The following is a 19475-nucleotide window of genomic DNA, read 5'->3' on the forward strand; positions in this document are numbered from 1 at the left end:
ATGGTACACGCAACAAGCCGTTAATATTTACAGTTTATACAAGAGTCAAAGGGAGGATTCACCCACGTTACATCCAGCAGTGCTTCTGTGAGCTCTGCCTCCATGATCCAGCGTAGTTCGATGACAGGCTGCACATTGAATCCATGTCTGTGCTTTAGGCCAAGCTAAACATAAAGATTAGCATCCTACACTGGCAGCTGCCAGTGTAGGATGCTAATCTGTCAATTAGAATAGATGCATAGCAAAGTGTCGCCATGGCTACACGCATTTACAGAGATCTGATGGTTTAAAAAGCACTCGTTTTTTTTATTTTTGACAACTGTCTTACCCGTCTGTTCAGGGCTACCTACTGCTTTCACAAATAGGACCTTGCTTGCTCAGATATATGGTATGTGGTCATTTCAAATCCAGAAACCAGGTGATGTCACAATCTCATCTTTTACATCAATTCTACAGTTTTATCAAACAAAGATCAGACTGTTCTCCACGATCTCATCGACAAAGGGAACAAACAGACTTTTCCTTTGGTTGTTTGGGCCACACTGAACTACTTCCACTCAAGTTAAGACTTTCTCTTACATGTAAATGTCTTTTTTTGATGCAGTGAGCTCTACAAAAACAGCGACGTTCATTTTTCTTGCTTCTCATGTTAACTTCAGAGCAGTTTGATCATCTCTGCATGTAAAACAAACCCAAACTATCTGCTCAGTTCAGTATTACTACAGTGAAAGTGATCATTGTAATTTGGCTGTTCAAAGATTCGGTGGAGAACACTGATGGGAGTCTCTTCTGCAGGTTAAATAACTTCCTGTGCGCTCTTCTTAAACACTGAAAAAAGCAGGAAGTATATATTTTAGATTAACTGTGGTACATGATGACCGTCTGTTGAATTTTTCTGCACCTGGACATGCGCTATAGATGACGATCACACTGGTCCTACCTGCCCAGTGTGCCTCCAGCTTGGGTGTAGTATTTGTTGTAGTCCAGTCGCAGCAACAGCTGAGCCAGATCAGAGTTTATCTGATGGTTCCTAACACTCGACAGAATTTTGAACAGGAGGGATGACTGGCGTCTGAAGCCCTGAAATTTGACAGAGTTGGCATTACAAAAATCTCTTTACAGTTTCAGACAGAGGGAAAAAAGGTGTGTATTCGCTACCTTGACTAGCAGATCGAGCTGAGCGGTTCCCCTGTCGTCCAGTGAAACCACAGTCTGACTGACCAGAGAGCAGAAGTTATGGCACAGCTCGAGGATCTCGTTGAGGCAGTGAAACACCTGAAAGTGAGAGTAGGTGAGCAGAGCGGCCTCAGGTAAGGAGGGTGAAATGTAGCAGCTGAGCATCATTTCTGTTTGGCGTCTCATACCGGCTTCAGGAGGATGAAGGACTGGGCCAGCAGGTTACTGAGGAAATGATCGTGGGCCAGTCGGATGCTCTCAAAGTCTCTGGTGGAGTTGATCTGCTGAAGCAGCTGAGAGAACTGAGACTCCAGCACATCCACCTGCAGTTTAAATAATTCAAACAGCACGTGATTCTTTTTTCCTTGAATTATTATTCCTATGATGGTTTTTAACATCAGCTTGAGTTGGAATGGAGACTGATTGCATCAGACTTGGAAATGTCATTTAATTTAGCCACAAGTCAATTTTTAAGTAGGATATGGGAGAACTGGTTAAATCTCTCAGACCCTGAGCTGGAAAGTCTTTGATGGCACCTAAAACCTTTTGCAAAAGTCATTAAATGATAATCTTGTGCGCTGGTAGTTTCAAATTCTTGGCTGCATTGTTACCTGCAAATAATACTGCAAGTTGTCGATCAAGAAGGCCATGTGGTTGCGTAGCCTCCACTTCACAGCGTCCGTCTGGCTGGACTTCAGGTGTTTCCTCTGCATCTGCAGAGCCCAGCAGTGCTGCAGCTGTGACTGCACCCGCCTCACGCTCAGCAGGTACCTGAACACAACATTGTACCTGACCACACACACGAGGAGAGGACGGTGACTGGATGCACTGGGACTAAACACATCAAAGCTGCAGTAAGGGGTGAAAACACGCACTTCTCCAGCACAGCAGGAGTGAAGAGGATGTGCAGCGGCCACTGGACCTTGTAGGTGAGACCGAGGGCTGCCCAGCCTGTGGGAGGAACCTCGCGAGGGGAAGTGTCTTGTGGAGGAGTGGCTCCTTCTCTGGGGAGTGACGCATCTGAGAAAGCAGGCACAGTAACTAACCATCAGCTCGAGATAACAGGTGTAAGTACACCAGGTGAATACTGTCTGTAAGAGTGTGTGTGGGGGAGGGTTTAAAACCTGAAGTCTGCAGTTTATGGTGTGGCGAAACACACATCTGATATGTAGCGTTTGATTTAAGTGCTTCATAAATAAATAAATACTTGTTTGTATGTAGATTAGTCCTGTTAACAGTCTCTTAACACTGACTCTGATATTTAAAATAAAATAAATGACTAATTGTTCCTTTTACATGCTTTTATACTGGAATGACTAACAGCTCTCTCTCAGCCTATATGAACTTACATTTAGGGATGACTGTGATTAATGATAAATATGACATGTTGACGGTTTGAATGTAGGTATCTAAAAGGAACCTCTCCTATTTTAATCAAAGTTCTCCAAACCTCGTCTTCACACTGGCCTCAATCACAACATAAGAATGTTGTATCTGAAATGCATCTGCAGGGCAGGATGCTGGTTTTCCCTTTGTGGGAATGTTTTAGCCCCAACAGCTGGGATATCGAACCTTCAGTGAAGCGAGAACTTTGTACTTCTGTGTTTCATTCACTCTGTGATCCACGTTTCTGTTTATTCTGCTATGACTTCAAAAATAGGCCAAAATATACACGTTGTCCTGTACACCATAAGGGTATCTGACATCTGATCAGTAAACACAGTAGCTGTGTCACAGTATAAATTCTTTGTATTAACTGTAATAAAACACTGGACAGATGATGCAGCTGTAGACATACAGCTTTAACCTGATGACAAAGCATGAAGGCTTCATTTGGAAAAAACAGTTTCGGCCAGCAGAGGGCGCCACCCGCCACAGGCCGAGTTTTACGACATCAGGAGTGGGGCTCCTAAACAAAGGTTGCACTGTGACCCAGTGAGCCCACCTTTGCCGTCTTTGCCCTGGTAGTCCACGGTGAGGTGCAGCAGAGGCAGGAGGTTGTCATCGTCCAGCAGCACCTTATGAGCTGCCTGCTGGAAGGCTACGTTTACATCTGTGCAAAAGAAATTACATGATATGACGCTGCAAGAGCTTTGACCTTGAGTGTGCTTTTACCTTAATGCTGCTTTATGAGCAGAGACACAGAACCTGCACACATTTCAAGTCATGTGTCTGTTTCTTGCAAATGTTTTGTTTTATCATTAAGATTTTTCTTCTTTTTTTTTTGGCATGCAGCACGGCACGAAAGACGTGAACACATCATGACAAACAGCTGCATACTGTGTTTAACTGTGTAACTTACCTGTGAACAAATAAGCAGAGAGGGGAAGCTGTTTGAGAATATTTACCGTGCTCGGTGACAGCCGTCGGAGGAGTCTTCAGCATGTGCTGCGCCAGGTCAATAAAAACCTGGTAGAGCTCTCCGCGACCCAGGAGGTAGAAGTCCTTAATGATCTGGGAACAAAGAAAACACAAACATCAGCACGGTTCATTTCACGCTGATTTATGATGCAGAACCAAGGGCGATGAGGACAAACCTTGAGCTGCTCAAGCAGATCTGCCTCTTCCACCATTAGAGTCCAGAGGTGCTGCAAATCAGTAAGACAGCATGAGGGCTTTGTAAAAGCAGCTCGCTAGTTTTCCTTCTTTAATGCTAAAAATGATGCTGTCCCTGATGAGCTCACCTCTGCCACTGTGCTCCTTATGCGATCGATCAAATTCTCAAAATCCACCAGGCTGAAAAGCGTCTGCTGTTTGAGTCGATGCAGCTCAGCAGCAAACATGTCTTCCTGGTGTTTCAGTATAGAGCCTGAAAATACAAAGGAAACATGTTGGGTTGTTCCACACAAAAAGAAGAGGTCACACTCCAATAGGTTACAACAGAAGCTCCCAGTACCAGCTGTGGATGGGCTGTGGTTGTGGTTTTCAAACATCTGGACAGATTCTCCCACAAAGAGGATTTTCTCGGCCACTCGGATGGGGATGTAAGAAGGCAGCATCTCTGTGCGCAGGGAGAACTGCTGCAGAGATGGAGCCAGCATGTTCTCCTCCTCGATGAGCCTCTGCACAACAGCGCACACCGACATTAAAAGACACTCGCAGTTCAGCGCTGGATGCACGTCCGTGCGTGCCACTCACCAGGTCCTGTAATTCTCGGAGCTGCTTCCCGCTCAAGCCTCCGAGTCCCAGGTCTTCTTCTTCCTCCTCTTGGTTGGCAGCAGCTCCTCCAGCACTGGGACCCTGCTTCACAAAAAACTCCTCGCTTTGGTCCAGCAGCAGCCCGTGCAGCATCCAAGCTGCCAGCTGCTTGTACATCACACCGTGGCACACGGCCAAAATCCTGCACATTCAAAAAAACAAAAGGATAGCTGATATCAGTGTTCAATGATAAGAAAGTATAAACATCCTACTGATTCTATGGCACGTGCTGTCATGCAAGACAATGCACATTTATGCACATCCACAAAACGTTATTTTAGAAACAGCAGCAATGGACAACTACACCACGTCCAGTTCTATCCTCACACTGTGTGTTAGTGTTCATCTCTGTGTGTCTTTGGTCTCCCTGAGCCTGCTTCTGCTGCAGGTTTCTTCCTGTTAAAAGGGAGTTTTTCTTTTCCACTGTCGCCAAAGTGCTTGCTCATAGGGGGGTCATATGATTGTCAGAGTTTCTCTACCTTACAGTATAAAGCACCTGAGGCGTTGGTGCTATATAAATACAACTAAATTTGACTGAGAAAGAGAAGAATGTGCAGACAGCAGCCACGCCTTAAAGTGTAACATGTTTAGTGTACGTGAGGACATGATTCACAGAATCCTGCTAAACAAACCTGAAGCTGGTGATTGAGACCATAAAGTAACCAGTGAAGTGTTTATGAAGCTGATCCAAAGCACTTCTGCTTCAGCTTTCAGGAACTTGAATCTGTCTTTAACATCAGCTCTACTGTTGCACACATGAACCTTCAAAACGAACGATTATTAGAGGAAGTACTGAACTCACTGTAGAAAACCCTTCAAAGCGTGGCACCATAATACAATCAACACCACAATGACAACTAGGCATTAAAAACAGTCCACAGGTTAATGAAGTTCACGTGCTTTGTCCTTTGTAGTTTGGAGCGGTGACAAACTCTCACATGAATAAGCAATCAAAGCACGGGTCGAGGTCACGAGGAATGAGCATCAATGAATTTGAATAGCTCGCTGGGATAAATGAGTTTATGTTTAGCTCATGAAGGAAACACCGACACAGGGTTACACACAGTCTCTGTGGCAGGATAACGTATGTATTTTTACACCAACGCTAAAACTGTGATAAACATAGACTTACTTTTCCAAGGCCATGCGTACCGGAGGTAGCCCCCCACAGCTGTGCTTGTACACCGTCTCCAGGATCTGGCAGCCGTGGATCTAATTCAGCAGACACAAGAGGTATTTACAACACGCCAGGCCCTCCTGATGCATTACAGAGCATCTCACTGTACGGTGACCAAGCGCTCATCTGAAGGTCCATTTTCATGACGATAACAACACATTTATCTATTCTATTATGGTCCATATACCATAGGAAACATGCTGGTATGCTACATTACTAAACAGAGAGAGAAGAGTATTCATTTCTTGGACTTTCAGTGAACAGATGCTGGAGAAGTGCTGCTGTCTCTCCTTTATTCAGTAAGGATGTGTCTCTGCTTTACCTTCTGTGACTTTATCGTCTCGACCACCACCATCACAGATGGAAACAGCAACTGGAACTAAACAAACACAAACCAAGTCAGCATTAGATTTTAGTTAAGAAGAAAATCTTCATGTGTTTTTTAGTCTTTACCTGATCAAGCTTGTAGTTAACATGGGATATCGTCAGATGTGGATCTCCGAGGAACTGAAACAAACAAGAGAGTGAAATGAGCCTCGTCTCACACGCGGTGCTGTTCTTGGCTCTTTCCTGACTTTACCTCTTGTTCGAGGTCCAGCAGGGCCTGCCTGTAGGGCTGCAGCATGGAGTCCAGCCCCGTGCAGAAAGCCCGCAGGTAAATCCCATGAAGCCCGGTCTGGCTGGGCTGGCTGCTGTGATGCTCCTGCACAGCAGGGACGTATTACTGAACAATGAGACTGTGTCTAAGACGCAGTCAAAAAGAAAAAAAATCATCACGTATAAATGTTTTAGGACTCACTTGTGGATGAACATGTCCCGTGTGTTGTTCTATAAACTCTGTAAAGCGTATATAATCTGAGCCCAGTTTACAGAGTCTGTTGAGGACACTGGTCTCACTGGGGTGAAGGAAGGGCAGGTCCTGGGACACCTGAAGGTGACGTAAAAACAAGTTATGTGTGCCTAAGAAATGCATAAAAGTTAGAATGATGGATTACACCAACGCGCCTCCTTTCCTCTGATTTCAGTCACTATTAATACTGTAAAATGCAACAGTTTCATCCAGACGAGGCTAAATCAGTAAATCGCTTCTCCTTTGTCCTTTAAATGACTAAATAAAGTTGAATCAGAATCAGAGAAACTTTATTTATTGCAGGGCGTTGTCATAGTAACCTACAACAAAGCAATCTTAAAAATAAAGTGCTGATAAAGAGATAAATATATAACCATTTAACATAAAATATAACACTGATACTTCATTTTATGTATGTCTCTTGCTAGTTCTGACGTGATGCATTTTCATGGTGTGTTTTACTGTTACCGTCATTCCTGCTGTTCTGAGCTCGTAGTTCCCATGGGTTGCCTGTACATACATTATACAGTCTCTGACCATATTTCAGATAAGTGTGCACTACCCCAACATTACACATGAACAATGACAAATAAACAAAATCAATGTACTTCTTTTTAGCAGAACTGAGCCATGACATCATTACTTGCACTATTTTAACCATTTCACATGTCTGCAGTGAAAACGTTCAGTTGTTGTGACTCAGCACACTGTATGTGCACAGGTCTTACATGTGCAGTGAAGATGACATCATGACATAATCTGCAACTGGTGCGTCGTTCCCGTTTCCTGAAGTGGCTGAAAGTGTTCACTACAGAGTTGCTAGTATTCGATTATTTACTGGATGCTGTGTTTTTGTAATGAGGGCAGCAGAATGCTGCACAGCCTGGCACCGTCACATCAGACCTGTGTGCAGCTTGCATGATGTTTGCATGCATTCCCAATACAGTCAGGCACACATGCAGCCTGGCTGAACACTGTGACTGGGAGCAGTTGCCTCCCTGTGTTACCCCTAATGATTATCTTTGAAACTTGTCTAATAAATTAATTATACACTGAATATTTCAGCCACAACTCACTACCTGGGTTTTTCTTATCAGAGACCCCAGGTACTCTGATAATATGTATCTATATATGAATCTCCAAAAGCTGTTCATCTGGACGTTTTCAGTGGGAGAAACGTTTCGTCACCATCCAGGTGACGTCTTCAGTCTCAGCTGACTGCAGGTTTCAATCTTATAAACAGTACATTTGCATAATGACTGAAACCAGCCCACTGAAGGAACAATGGGTTGGGAGGTCAGTTCCTTCATCATGACTATGCAAATTCTCATGACCATTGATCAACAACCACTGATCAATAACCATGAGTACCACTCAGAGAGAGTTGGGGAATGGCTGCAATCACAGCATTGTAAGATGGCGAAACGCGGTTATCCTAATTGGGCTTTTATCAAGTCAGCAAAGATGCAGAGAAGAGAAGATCAGACACCAGCGAGGGAGGATAAGAAAGACAGACACAACAACATCCCCTATGTAGCCGGTGCATCAGAGAAACTCAGGAGAGTTTTCTCCAAGTACGACATCCCAGATTACTTCAGACCCAGCAACACGCTCAGACCCAAACTGGTTCACCCGAAAGACAAAACTCCTAAACATAAATTTAATAATGTAGTGTATGATGCCAGACCTCTACATTGGAGAGACCAAACAGCCACTTCATAAGCGCATGGCACAACATAGAAGAGCCACCTCCACGAGACAAGACTCAGCTGTTCATCTGCATCTGAAGGTCAAAGGTCACTCTTTCGAGGCCGCCAATGTTCATATTTTGGACAGAGAGGATAGATGGTTTGAAAGGAGTGAAAGAAGCCATTTATGTCCACTGTGAGCGACCATCTTTGAGCAAAGGCGGGGTTTACGACACCAACTGTCTGCCATCTATAATCCAGTTTTGAGATCTTTCCCAGACACCTTAACGCCCACTCACATCCTGGGCCATCTGACCTCAGGAAATCACATGATAGGGTGGGGCCAGGTTTCACAATGAGCTCACCCGAAACCCTGGCTGATTGTGACCTTGGCTCGTGTGATTAGGTAGAGGATTATGAGGTGCCGTAAGGGACATTATTACTGAAACGCTCTCACACACACTACTGAAACGCTCTCACACACACTACTGAAACGCTCTCACACACAACTGAAACGCTCTCACACACACTACTGAAACGCTCTCACACACACTACTGAAACGCTCTCACACACACTACTGAAACGCTCTCACACACACTACTGAAATTTTAGCTCTCACACACACTACTGAAATTTTAGCTCTCACACACACTACTGAAATGCTCTCACACACACTACTGAAACGCTCTCACACACACTACTGAAACGCTCTCACACACACTACTGAAATTTTAGCTCTCACGCACACTACTGAAACGCTCTCACACACACTACTGAAACGCTCTCACACACACTACTGAAACCAGAGGCATTTCTGCTGAACAGGAAGTTGTTTCCTGACAAGGAAACTGATGGAAAAAGTGGTATATTTCAAAACACTACAAGGATTTCTACTCAGCAACCTGCTAGTACAGCAGTCCCCAACCTTTTTTGCGCCACGTAAACAATATAAAAATAAAAAAACGATAAATACCATGAAAACCATAAATAGAAATGTGTTCGAATTTTTGTGGAGGAATAAAACCCATTACATAGAAAGATCTCAGCTTGTGAAGGGATACAATAAAGGTGGTATCAAAACTCCAGAATTAGAATTTATGGTTGGCACCCTTAGAATTAAATGGTTAAAATCTTGTCTGTCACAGCCAGACTCTACTTAGCTCCACATCCCATGATTCTTGTTTAATAAAATAGTATACAGGATTAGAATTTATTCGAAATGTGATTTTGCGGCAAATAAAATCCCCATAAAGATATCAAACTTTATAAAACAGACGTTGCATTTTTGGGAAAATGAGATTTACCCACAACTTCTCCCCATAATTCAACCTTATGGAATAATAGGGTAATAACACTTAATCAAAAATCAATTTTCAAGAGTGACTGGTTTGAACAAAAATATTATATTCATAACAGATTTGTTGGATGATAACGGTGTCATTCTAAGTTACACAGACTTTTCAGAAAAATATTGTCTAAACTGTTCTCAAAGAGAATATAACAAATTTTGTGAACTGGTCCCACTGCCTCTGCTTCATTTGATTAAAATTTTTATGATATACAATAATTTCTCATCAGTGCTCCCAAATTTATTGCTAGGGCAATGTCAGCTGTTTAATAAAAATGCAATAATAAATTTATTAGTAGTTTCTTCAAAGACAAAATATTTCATAGTTACAACAGAATGGTTACATGGCATGGTTCTAATTTAGTTATTTCATATACACTGGATAAAGCCTACTAAAAATTTATGAAATAGCCTATACCTAAAGTTAAAGAAACACACTTTAAACAAAATTAATCCTGTGGCAGAATTTCTAAAAAAAGAGATTTGGCTTTGAGGTGGATCAGTGTTCTTTTTGTACTGATGAAAATGAAACCCTAGAACATCTTTTTTTCCCCTATGCCCTATCAGACAATGTATTTGGTGCAACTTAAAAAATTGGATTTCCCTAAATATTAATGATGTGCCACTGTTTGAATTACATCATAATTTTTTTTATATGGATCATCTAGCATTGGATGTCTCAGACATTATTAACATCATCATACTTTTGAGTAAATATCATATCCATTGTGCTAAATGGAGGAACGCTAAGCCTTCTCTCCCTGGTTTTATTGATGATTTTAAGATATTTTTCTTTGCTAAAAAAAGACAAAAAGCACATATGCCAAAAAAAATAACCAGGATAATGCACGTCTCCCACTATTCTAAATTTTGACTTATGCTGAGGCTAATATATTGTTAAGTAATGCAGCTGTCTCACTAAGGTCCAGAATCGATTTGTTCCACGATTCAATTCAATTCAATTCGATTTGATTATGGGGAATTTTGACAGTCAGAAATATTATAATTCAGATCAGTACATTTACATATTTTTGTATTTAAAAAAAGGAAGCTGACACACGCAAGACTTTATCAAAGGTGTGAGCATCACAGCAGATGCCTTTGTGTCAAAGTAGCTGAAGATAAAACACAGAAAAACATGAAGGTGGTTTTCCTGGCCTGGGATTTTATAAAAAATATTCTGCAGTACATCAAAAACAAAAGAAAACCATTAACATATGAACGTTACCTCTGACGTTACAGCGGTTTTATTAGAGACACGGCTAACGTTTTGCATTTTGCATAATTTTAAAAAGTTTAAATTTATTCAGTATTGAACGGCAGAAATTAGGTTTTCTTTTCGGAAGTATGTAAAATGAAAAAAGAAAAAAAACAGCGGCCGACTGCGCTGTAAACAACAGTAGACTTGTGCATAACAAGCAAGCGAATAATACAGAAAACAGATTTTTAGACGGGAAACTGTTCTTGAAGTACAGAGAGAGAGAAAGAGAGAGAGAGGGCTGTGCATGACGTGCGATTTTATCGTGGTGGAAGCAAAACAGTGAGGGAATTCATGACGATGTTTATGTGAAGCGCAGTTTGGATCTTCTTTTGCTGCTGGTTCAGTCAATATTGTTTGGAGAGAGATCAAACTAACAGCTTTAGAATCGGCGCAAAAACGGCGTGAAAACAAAGCGCGGACCTGCCGACAGATCAGAGTCAGCGAGCTGTCGGCTTTCAGCCCCGACCGTGTCCGTGCTGTCGGGTGAGAAAGGCGACATCTCACTGATTCTGATCCGCGGGTCCGCGCTGTGTGTTTACGTCTTTGTGCAGAAGCCGTGTACCTGCTCGCATTTACTGTCTTAGCTGTTTGGTGGTTGTTGAAATTTTGTGAGGTTTCACCAGAGATTCTGGCATTTCGGGTAAAATAAATTTATATTAAAAAATCGATTCAGGATTTTAATGAATCGATTTCACGTTATCCAAGCCAGAATCGATTTTAATCAATAAATCGATTATAAAAACCCACCCCTAACTAACAGGTTGCTGAGTAGACATCTGTGTAGTGGTTTGTTTGAAATCTAACACTTTTTCCTTCAGTTTCCTTGTCAAGAATTAACTTCCTGTTTAACTGAAATGCCTTCCTGTTCAACTGAAATGCCTTCCTGTTTAACTGAAATGCCTTCCTGTTCAACTGAAATGTCTTCCTGTTTAACTGAAATGCCTTCCTGTTCAACTGAAATGCCTTCCTGTTTAACTGAAATGCCTTCCTGTTCAACTGAAACACCTTCCTGTTTAACTGAAATGCCTTCCTGTTCAACTGAAATGCCTTCCTGTTCAACTGAAATGCCTTGGTTTTTCAGTAGTGTGTGTGAGAGCGTTTCAGTAGTGTGTGTGAGAGCTAAAATTTCAGTAGTGTGTGTGAGAGCGTTTCAGTAGTGTGTGTGAGAGCGTTTCAGTAGTGTGTGTGAGAGCTAAAATTTCAGTAGTGTGTGAGAGCGTTTCAGTAGTGTGTGTGAGAGCGTTTCAGTAGTGTGTGTGAGAGCGTTTCAGTAGTGTGTGTGAGAGCTAAAATTTCAGTAGTGTGTGAGAGCGTTTCAGTAGTGTGTGTGAGAGCTAAAATTTCAGTAGTGTGTGTGAGAGCGTTTCAGTAGTGTGTGTGAGAGTGTTTCAGTAGTGTGTGTGAGAGCATTTCAGTAGTGTGTGTGAGAGCTAAAATTTCAGTAGTGTGTGTGAGAGCGTTTCAGTAGTGTGTGTGAGAGCTAAAATTTCAGTAGTGTGTGTGAGAGCGTTTCAGTAGTGTGTGTGAGAGCTAAAATTTCAGTAGTGTGTGTGAGAGCATTTCAGTAGTGTGTGTGAGAGCTAAAATTTCAGTAGTGTGTGTGAGAGCGTTTCAGTAGTGTGTGTGAGAGCGTTTCAGTTGTGTGTGTGAGAGCATTTCAGTTGTGTGTGTGAGAGCTAAAATTTCAGTAGTGTGTGTGAGAGCATTTCAGTTGTGTGTGTGAGAGCTAAAATTTCAGTAGTGTGTGTGAGAGCGTTTCAGTAGTGTGTGTGAGAGCATTTCAGTTGTGTGTGTGAGAGCTAAAATTTCAGTAGTGTGTGTGAGAGCGTTTCAGTAGTGTGTGTGAGAGCATTTCAGTAGTGTGTGTGAGAGCGTTTCAGTAGTGTGTGTGAGAGCTAAAATTTCAGTAGTGTGTGTGAGAGCGTTTCAGTAGTGTGTGTGAGAGCGTTTCAGTAGTGTGTGTGAGAGCGTTTCAGTAATAATGTCCCTTACGGCACCTCATAGAGGATCACCAGGGGGTCCTTTGTCCCTCTCGGAGGAAACTCCCACAGGGCTTTAATCTGGGACTCTCCACCATTTGACCTTAGAACTGAAGAAGCTTTTCTGATGAGAGGTGAAACGTCTTCAAGCAACTTAAAGAAGTCCAGACGCTTTTCTTTCCAAGCTCTTTAGACTACGATGACCTGGATGACTGAGGACCTTCACAGACATTCAGCAGGTCCTCTTGAATATGTTTACATGCCAAAATGCATCGATTTGCAGTAATGTGATTGGCTGATACTCGCGTAAACGAACAGGGGTACCTAATAAAGAGGCAGGTGAGTGACGTTTCATCTTGCAGTATTTAAACCTGCCAATTGTCTCGTTCAGTAACTATCCTAGCAAAAATGTATATCCTTAATATAGTGCTACCAAAGCTAATAATTTAGCTCATGCATAATTAAATTGTAATACATTGCCAAGCTTTGACTTGTAACCACATGCATATTAGCTAACATCTGGGCGAAGTTATCGTATCGGAGAACTGCAGTGTTTCCGTGTTACCTGTAAACCGGTTCGTTTGTTCCATGTAAAAATCGTCCCCGGGTATCCGCTCAGCGCCAGTAAGAGCTCGTGAATCATGTCAATTAAACTTAAAGTGTCTGAAATTGAAATGTAGCGGAGAGATTCCCATTCAGCCACCAAAACAAACCGCCGCCGGAGCCGTCGCAGATTTGTTACGTGAGCGCGAAAAGCATCACGGGAAGAGTGCTGCCGGAGCAGGAGACAGTACTCCTCGGTAGTGGAGTAGTCAGGCTTGCGATGTTATTTGTTTTTAAAATCGACAAGAGCTTTTAGCAACTCCAAGCGTGCTTTGTTTGGATTTCAATGAGCTCTGTGATATACACAAGCCAGCTCATGGGAATTGTAGTTTTTTTTCCTGTGCACTAAGATATCGTCGCGAGTCTGGCGTCATCATTCGGCCATGTAACTAGCTGAAACGCATCGCAACGGAGAGCGTTTGGTATGTCGTAGTTACTGTATAAAATACAAACTTTATATTTCCTGTGCAAGCAACGGCAACCCCGTTACTCTCGTTTATGTCTGTGTTTTTGCTGTTAGCGTGTCTTCTGCTGTAGCTAATGTTATTCCACTAGCCGTATGTCCTAACGTTAGTTCGTGGAGTCGGTTTGTTGGGTCCACTCTGGTATATTTACTAGTTGACACAACAAACGTTAGGCTGCTCTCAGGCAAGTCAGCAGGAAAACACCAGCGGTTTAAAACTAGTAGGGCCACCGCCATTTTACGTCATCTTGTTGAGTTTAAGTGGCGTGATTCACGCTAGCACTGCTAACCGCTAACAAATAAATAAGCTGCTGCTAGTTTTCTGTTGTTCTTCTAACCGTAAAACCGTGTCTGAATGCAGGGATGGCGGGGGAGAGTGGCGGAGAGGACGTGGTTGCAGAGTACCTGGGCCAGAATCCGCAGCTGGCCCAATGGGTGGAAACATTCAGAAGCTACTGTGAAAGCAACAAGCAGTGGGTCGCTCGGAGAGAGTTCATCCTTAGGAACATGGAGGCTTTCCCGACAGTGAAGCCAGGAGTCTCCAGCAGCAGCCTGGACAGGCTGCTCTCTTTGTCCATGGTCTGGGCTAATCACGTTTTCCTGGGCTGCAGGTAGGACACGCTGATGAAGCAGAATGACAAAGCTGTGGATGCTCTCCGCTAAAACAAGAGTTCATTGTTACCTTTTAAATCCCTCAGCTATCCACAGGCTGTAATGGACAAGATCAAAGAGATGGGAGAAGGGATAAAAGTCCAAGATCCTCCTGTTCACAAAACAACAAAAGATGAATTCACTGCCAGAGGAAAGAGGAGCGCATCAGCTGGTAAGCAGTGCACATGTTTAACATTTCATCTTCACAGGTTAACTACATGTTATTTAATGGGGTCCAGGTTTTTCTGCTGCTGCTTGGTAACGACAGAAAATCATAATTAATTGATTTCGGCTACTCATTAATGCAAGACACAATCATGCATTTGTTGCACTTAGAAGGCAGCTGTTAATGATCCTCCTCAAAGGTTGCCTTTTGTAACCTTGGCATAATAGTTACTTCCTGTTGACCACAGGCTCCATCCATCCTCAGGGATCGAGCTGAGTTTTAGCCAAATTTGACCCCTGTAGAGAAATGGGGACACTCGATGACAAAACAAATGAATGCAGAAGAATATTTCTTTTATGCAGATTACCTAATCATTAGGAGCCCAAATAATAATTGAAATATAATGCAAATAATTGCAAAGCTGAGTGTTTGGCCTGCAGTCTCATACTTCTACCTTCTGTGGAATATTCAGGGTGATACATACATAGAAAACCAATGGTGACAGGTGACATTAACACACCTGTACAGATGATGTCATCAAAAACAGCCGTAAAGATAATATTCTACAGCCATGTTGATTTGGCTGTAGTTGTGTATATTATTTAAAAGCCCCGTTAACAATGCTTAAATGCTTATCGTGCATTGTGATTGCATTGGATTCAAATACTATTAGTGACTTCACGCTCTGAATTTCCACTGGAACATCGCCGCAGGTCAGATTCCCAACTCAGAAAGTCGGAGCAGCCGACCAAGCCTGACTCAACAATCCATGATGGCGGCTGTGAATGCAAACAGCAGTAAATCTGTAATACTTTAAATCTGGATTGTGTCTGTTGTGTGTTTGTGACTAAGCCGCACACAGAGCAGGGAGCAGCATCTACCACAAACGGGCTGCAGGGTGTTTAAGTGCAAAAAACAAACACTGCATGCTAAGAAGCAAAAGAGATCCTGTCACACGTGTGACCACGGACATATATGAACACAGAGTAACATTTACATTAGTTTCATTCCCCATGATAACAGCTTAAGGTTACCTTGGACGGCCTTTACAAGTGATGTGACTTCAATCCAAGAATAGATTTGACAGTTTTCTGTAGCTCGTTACAACAAATCCATTCACTGCTGTTCTCTGTTGCTGTGAGGTTTCAGTGTGTTTTCTCCACACCCACACCTGAGGCTCCGTTTCCTCATTAAATGCAGATCCCTGTGCAGTGAACGTTTTCCTGCCTGCTGTGTCGTCTTTTGCAGAGCTTGAGGATGACACCTGCGTGAAAAGAGCCAAGGCTGGGCCTAATGAGCTCGACAGCAGACCTACGCTCAGGACGGCGGCGCGGCCTGCGAGTCAGAAGCTGGGACCACCTCCACAGGCTCCAGCTGAGCACCAGCCCTTCTTCAACCGCCTGTACAAGGCTGTGGCGTGGAAGCTGGTGTCGGCCGGGGGCTTCGGGCCCAACTTGGACCATTTTGAAATCCTTCGCAGCTGCGTGGAGTCGTGCAAGCAAACCCTGACGTGCGTGTTTGTGCCGCTTAAGGACATCACGGGCCTCCCCGCAGGACGCACACAGAAGGAAGGCCACGTGTGTGAAATTCGCTGTCAGACTGTTTTCATGGGCACAGGATATGGGCGCGACGAGGCCGCTGCCAGAGCCATGGCTTCCAAAGAAGCCCTTAAAGTATTTCAGGGGCGGAAAGTCACTGTAAAGATCTGTCGGCGGAGGTACAAAGGAAAAGACGTGGATGATCTGATGCTGTTGGATGAACAGCCCCGCAGTCAGGGCTTTCCTCCTGCTCTCAGCTACCCTTTTCAGGACGAGCAGCTGGAAGACGGTTCATCGTAGAAGCTTTGACTGGGCGGAGCTACTGAAGGTGTTCGCGCCTGTGTCGGGACCAGACTGTTATGCAGCTGACCATCGTAGCTAATCCCAGAGAATATTAGGTAACTTGGAGCATTAACTGTCATGGTGCATTTCACACAATACCTTCATTTCTAAATAATCTTACCTGGTACCTGATATTTTCAGCCATTATCTGAGTTGTAAAGACAGCAAACAGCGAACCAAAGTGTGGAGTGGGCGCCTGTGGCACTGGTTAAAAGCAGCCACCAATGAGCAAAACTGCAATATTACACCGTTTGACTGTTTAAGCAGTTTGGCCAGTAGCTCGTCCCCACTTCCTGTGTCACAGCTTTTTATTTGCTGATTTCATGACTGTAACACAGGAGTACATGAGGTGTTATTTGATTGGTAGGGATCGAGTTTTTTAGGTTCCAACTTACAAGCAAAGTGAGTCACACGGTCTCAACAATAACAGCTTCAATAACCTGTCAGGGTAACGATTCTCTTCTAAACATGATGTTCCTTACTGAGAATATTAAAAACATCAGACTGTGGCGCACCAGTCCACATTTAGTTTACTTTTTTCTTGTTTCAGTGATAAATGTCAGTCTTTTCCTTTAATTGTACTTGTGAAGGGTTGCAATGACATTGTTCTGTCGTGAGCTGCACTTAAAGAGGGGGACCTCTCATGCTCATTTCCATCTCTGTAACATAATTCACAATCATTCTTCCTTGTTTTCAGCCCCTCCCCCTGTCTGAAACCAGCTGATTCAGCTCCTTTCCCTCTCAGTCAGCTGTATTCTAATTGGCTGCCTGTCATGAACAGCAGTATGATCAGTGTGCTGTAAGCCACGCCTGCTCTCGCTGATGTCATACAGAGCCAAGAGGAGAAAAACTGGCAGCTTTTGGCTCACACCTGTTACTTGCACATTCCCTGGTTTTTCTAAACACTGGTTTTATTGTTAATATGAGCGTCGCCCACTGTAACAGTACATGTGATATCATATTAGGCTGCACCTTATTGAATTGATCACATTATTCTTAATTTTTTGATTAGCTTGGAGAAACAGTGCGTTGATTATGTCTTAGTTGAGATAAACTTCTGAAATCCTGGTTACAGTCATGGTTACTGGTTTGCAGTTCTTCATGGAACTGGCATCCCAGGCTTAAGTGATTTAAAAACATGTCCACACAGACTTAACTAAAGATTGTTTGTTTTATTATTATTCAGACAGAAACTGAGGGAGACTCTGCCAACTACAGTACCTGTTTGACTGTAAATGCTACTGCTTTTCTTTGATATTATTATTAATAAGTTGATGTTAAAAAAGAGAAAGTTTGAAGTATTTGGTTGTTAATATGAAGAATGTGCGTTTGGACACGCGTGTGTGTTTCTGATGTGTTTGAGGGTAACGTGCTGCCGTAACGTGTTTGTTTCTTTCTTGCAGTCTCGGTTGAAATTGAACAGGGTTGCGTTAAATTGTGAGTATCTGTACTGTTCCATGTACGTTTACACCAGTGCTCCTGTTTCTATATAATTTTTAAATAAACCAAATTGAAACTAAGCTAAGTGTGTTTTGTGTGAGCGCCAGAGCTCGAGGGGCAATCGTTACGCTCTCTTAAACCTAATGATCTCATTTCACTTTGAGGATTTCTGAACAGAAATCTGGACTCCACGAGCGACTCGGGTCACGTATTTCCTCTCGATAACGTTAATTAGCTCAAGTTCATCCACAGCTGCACTTCCTGACTCAGTGGCTCATTAGAGATCGTAAAGCGATCGCGGCTGAGGAGCCGTCAGTGATTTGAGTAACATTCATGCTCCACCTCCTCCCACAGCTGAAATTAACTTATTGTTTATATAAGCAGGCTTCGGGCCTGTTCGACACAGCTGAGTGAACTGCATTCACATGACTGGGCTCTTATTTATTTTCCACTGGACACAGGCCACGATTCGCTCGGGTTTATGGTCGAAACAGGAAAATGATCAGTGGAAAATGGGCGCGTCACATTTGCATGGCCTATTCAAAAAGGTCCTAAATATTTGTTTCTGTAGAAACATAAAAAACCAAACACAAAAATGCACATTACTGGATTCAAAGTGCATCAATGAATCTTCTGTACAACTTTAATTTGGTTCATTTTACAGTCGGTCCCAGGATTCACCACTAGAGGGCAGCAGTGTTTGAACTATTTCTGACTCCACGTGTGTCGTTCATGCATCAAAACACGTTTATATTACTGTCAGTTTAAGAATAGTGTCCAACAGGAAGGGTCATTAAACTTGTTAAAAATATTTAACCTCCTAAGACTCTTTCTTTTTAATTTCTCTTTGCTATTTGGGCTGATTGGGACCTGATGAATGTACAAACAAAGAATTACCAGATTTGTTTGTTTTTTGTTTTTTTTAACATGATTTTTGTGTCTGAGAAAAATGAGATCCAAATGTGAGGACATTTATTTTAAATTTCGATAGAACAGTGTCGGTATAACGTCCTCGTTAGTGGATATCAGGCCATTGTAGAGCACAATTTTGTATTGCGGTCTAAATAACCCAAAATGTGATGTCCACATATGTGGACGCCCGGTCCTAAAGCACGTCATCTTTAATTTCTAAAAGAAAATCTGGCTCGTTTTGCAGGTGGTGGCCACAGATCATCGCTCTCTCCTCACTGACTAATTCTTGTCTAGTTTTGCTTCTACAACCTGTTCATGTTTCACATGTATTCAAGCACCTCCAGCGTTACATGGAGGTTTGCTGTGTGTCGGGTCCCACTCTTGCCAGAGTGCGACGGAGAAAGGATCAGACAAAAAAGAGCCGGTGCAGCAGCGCTGGTATCTGCTCCTTTGAGTGAGGATAAATGTAAGAGCCATACAAGAGGACCTCCAGTGGACTTCTCTTGTGCATATTTCTGACCAAACTAAGACTCCATGAGCGTGGCACATACCAGTTCTGGCATTCTCTGGAAAATACCCACTGAGTTGCAATGCACTGAAAGTGTACAACCTGATACAACCTCAAATATATTTCTGTCAGCATACAAAAACATGGTGCAAGTGCTGCCAAACCAGGAAGTGA

General features: G+C 42.9%; 2 protein-coding genes across 2 annotated transcripts; one reads left to right on the forward strand and one right to left on the reverse strand.

Moving 5' to 3' along the window:
- Nucleotides 1-4: 4 nt before the first annotated feature.
- Nucleotides 5-13375, reverse strand: tubgcp4 (tubulin gamma complex component 4). The gene is made up of 18 exons (XM_080883959.1): nucleotides 13244-13375; nucleotides 6351-6479; nucleotides 6132-6254; nucleotides 6005-6058; nucleotides 5874-5930; nucleotides 5507-5586; nucleotides 4315-4516; nucleotides 4073-4238; nucleotides 3861-3985; nucleotides 3714-3764; nucleotides 3525-3630; nucleotides 3122-3229; nucleotides 2052-2196; nucleotides 1788-1965; nucleotides 1365-1499; nucleotides 1159-1275; nucleotides 941-1080; nucleotides 5-828 (listed from the first exon to the last, which is right to left on the reverse strand). Exons 1-18 carry the CDS (start codon nucleotides 13319-13321, stop codon nucleotides 822-824), a joined length of 2001 nt encoding a protein of 666 aa, XP_080740085.1. The 5' UTR covers nucleotides 13322-13375; the 3' UTR covers nucleotides 5-821.
- Nucleotides 13285-17971, forward strand: cdkn2aip (CDKN2A interacting protein). The gene is given in 5 exon segments (XM_080883960.1): nucleotides 13285-13350; nucleotides 13353-13478; nucleotides 14106-14355; nucleotides 14443-14567; nucleotides 15810-17971. Coding segments are annotated over 5 exon segments (1122 nt in total). The 5' UTR covers nucleotides 13285-13319; the 3' UTR covers nucleotides 16400-17971.
- The last annotated feature ends 1504 nt before the right edge of the window (nucleotides 17972-19475 follow it).

This window comes from Rhamphochromis sp. 'chilingali' (genome assembly GCF_963969265.1).
Source record: "Rhamphochromis sp. 'chilingali' genome assembly, chromosome: 6".
Lineage (NCBI taxonomy): Eukaryota > Metazoa > Chordata > Actinopteri > Cichliformes > Cichlidae > Rhamphochromis > Rhamphochromis sp. 'chilingali'.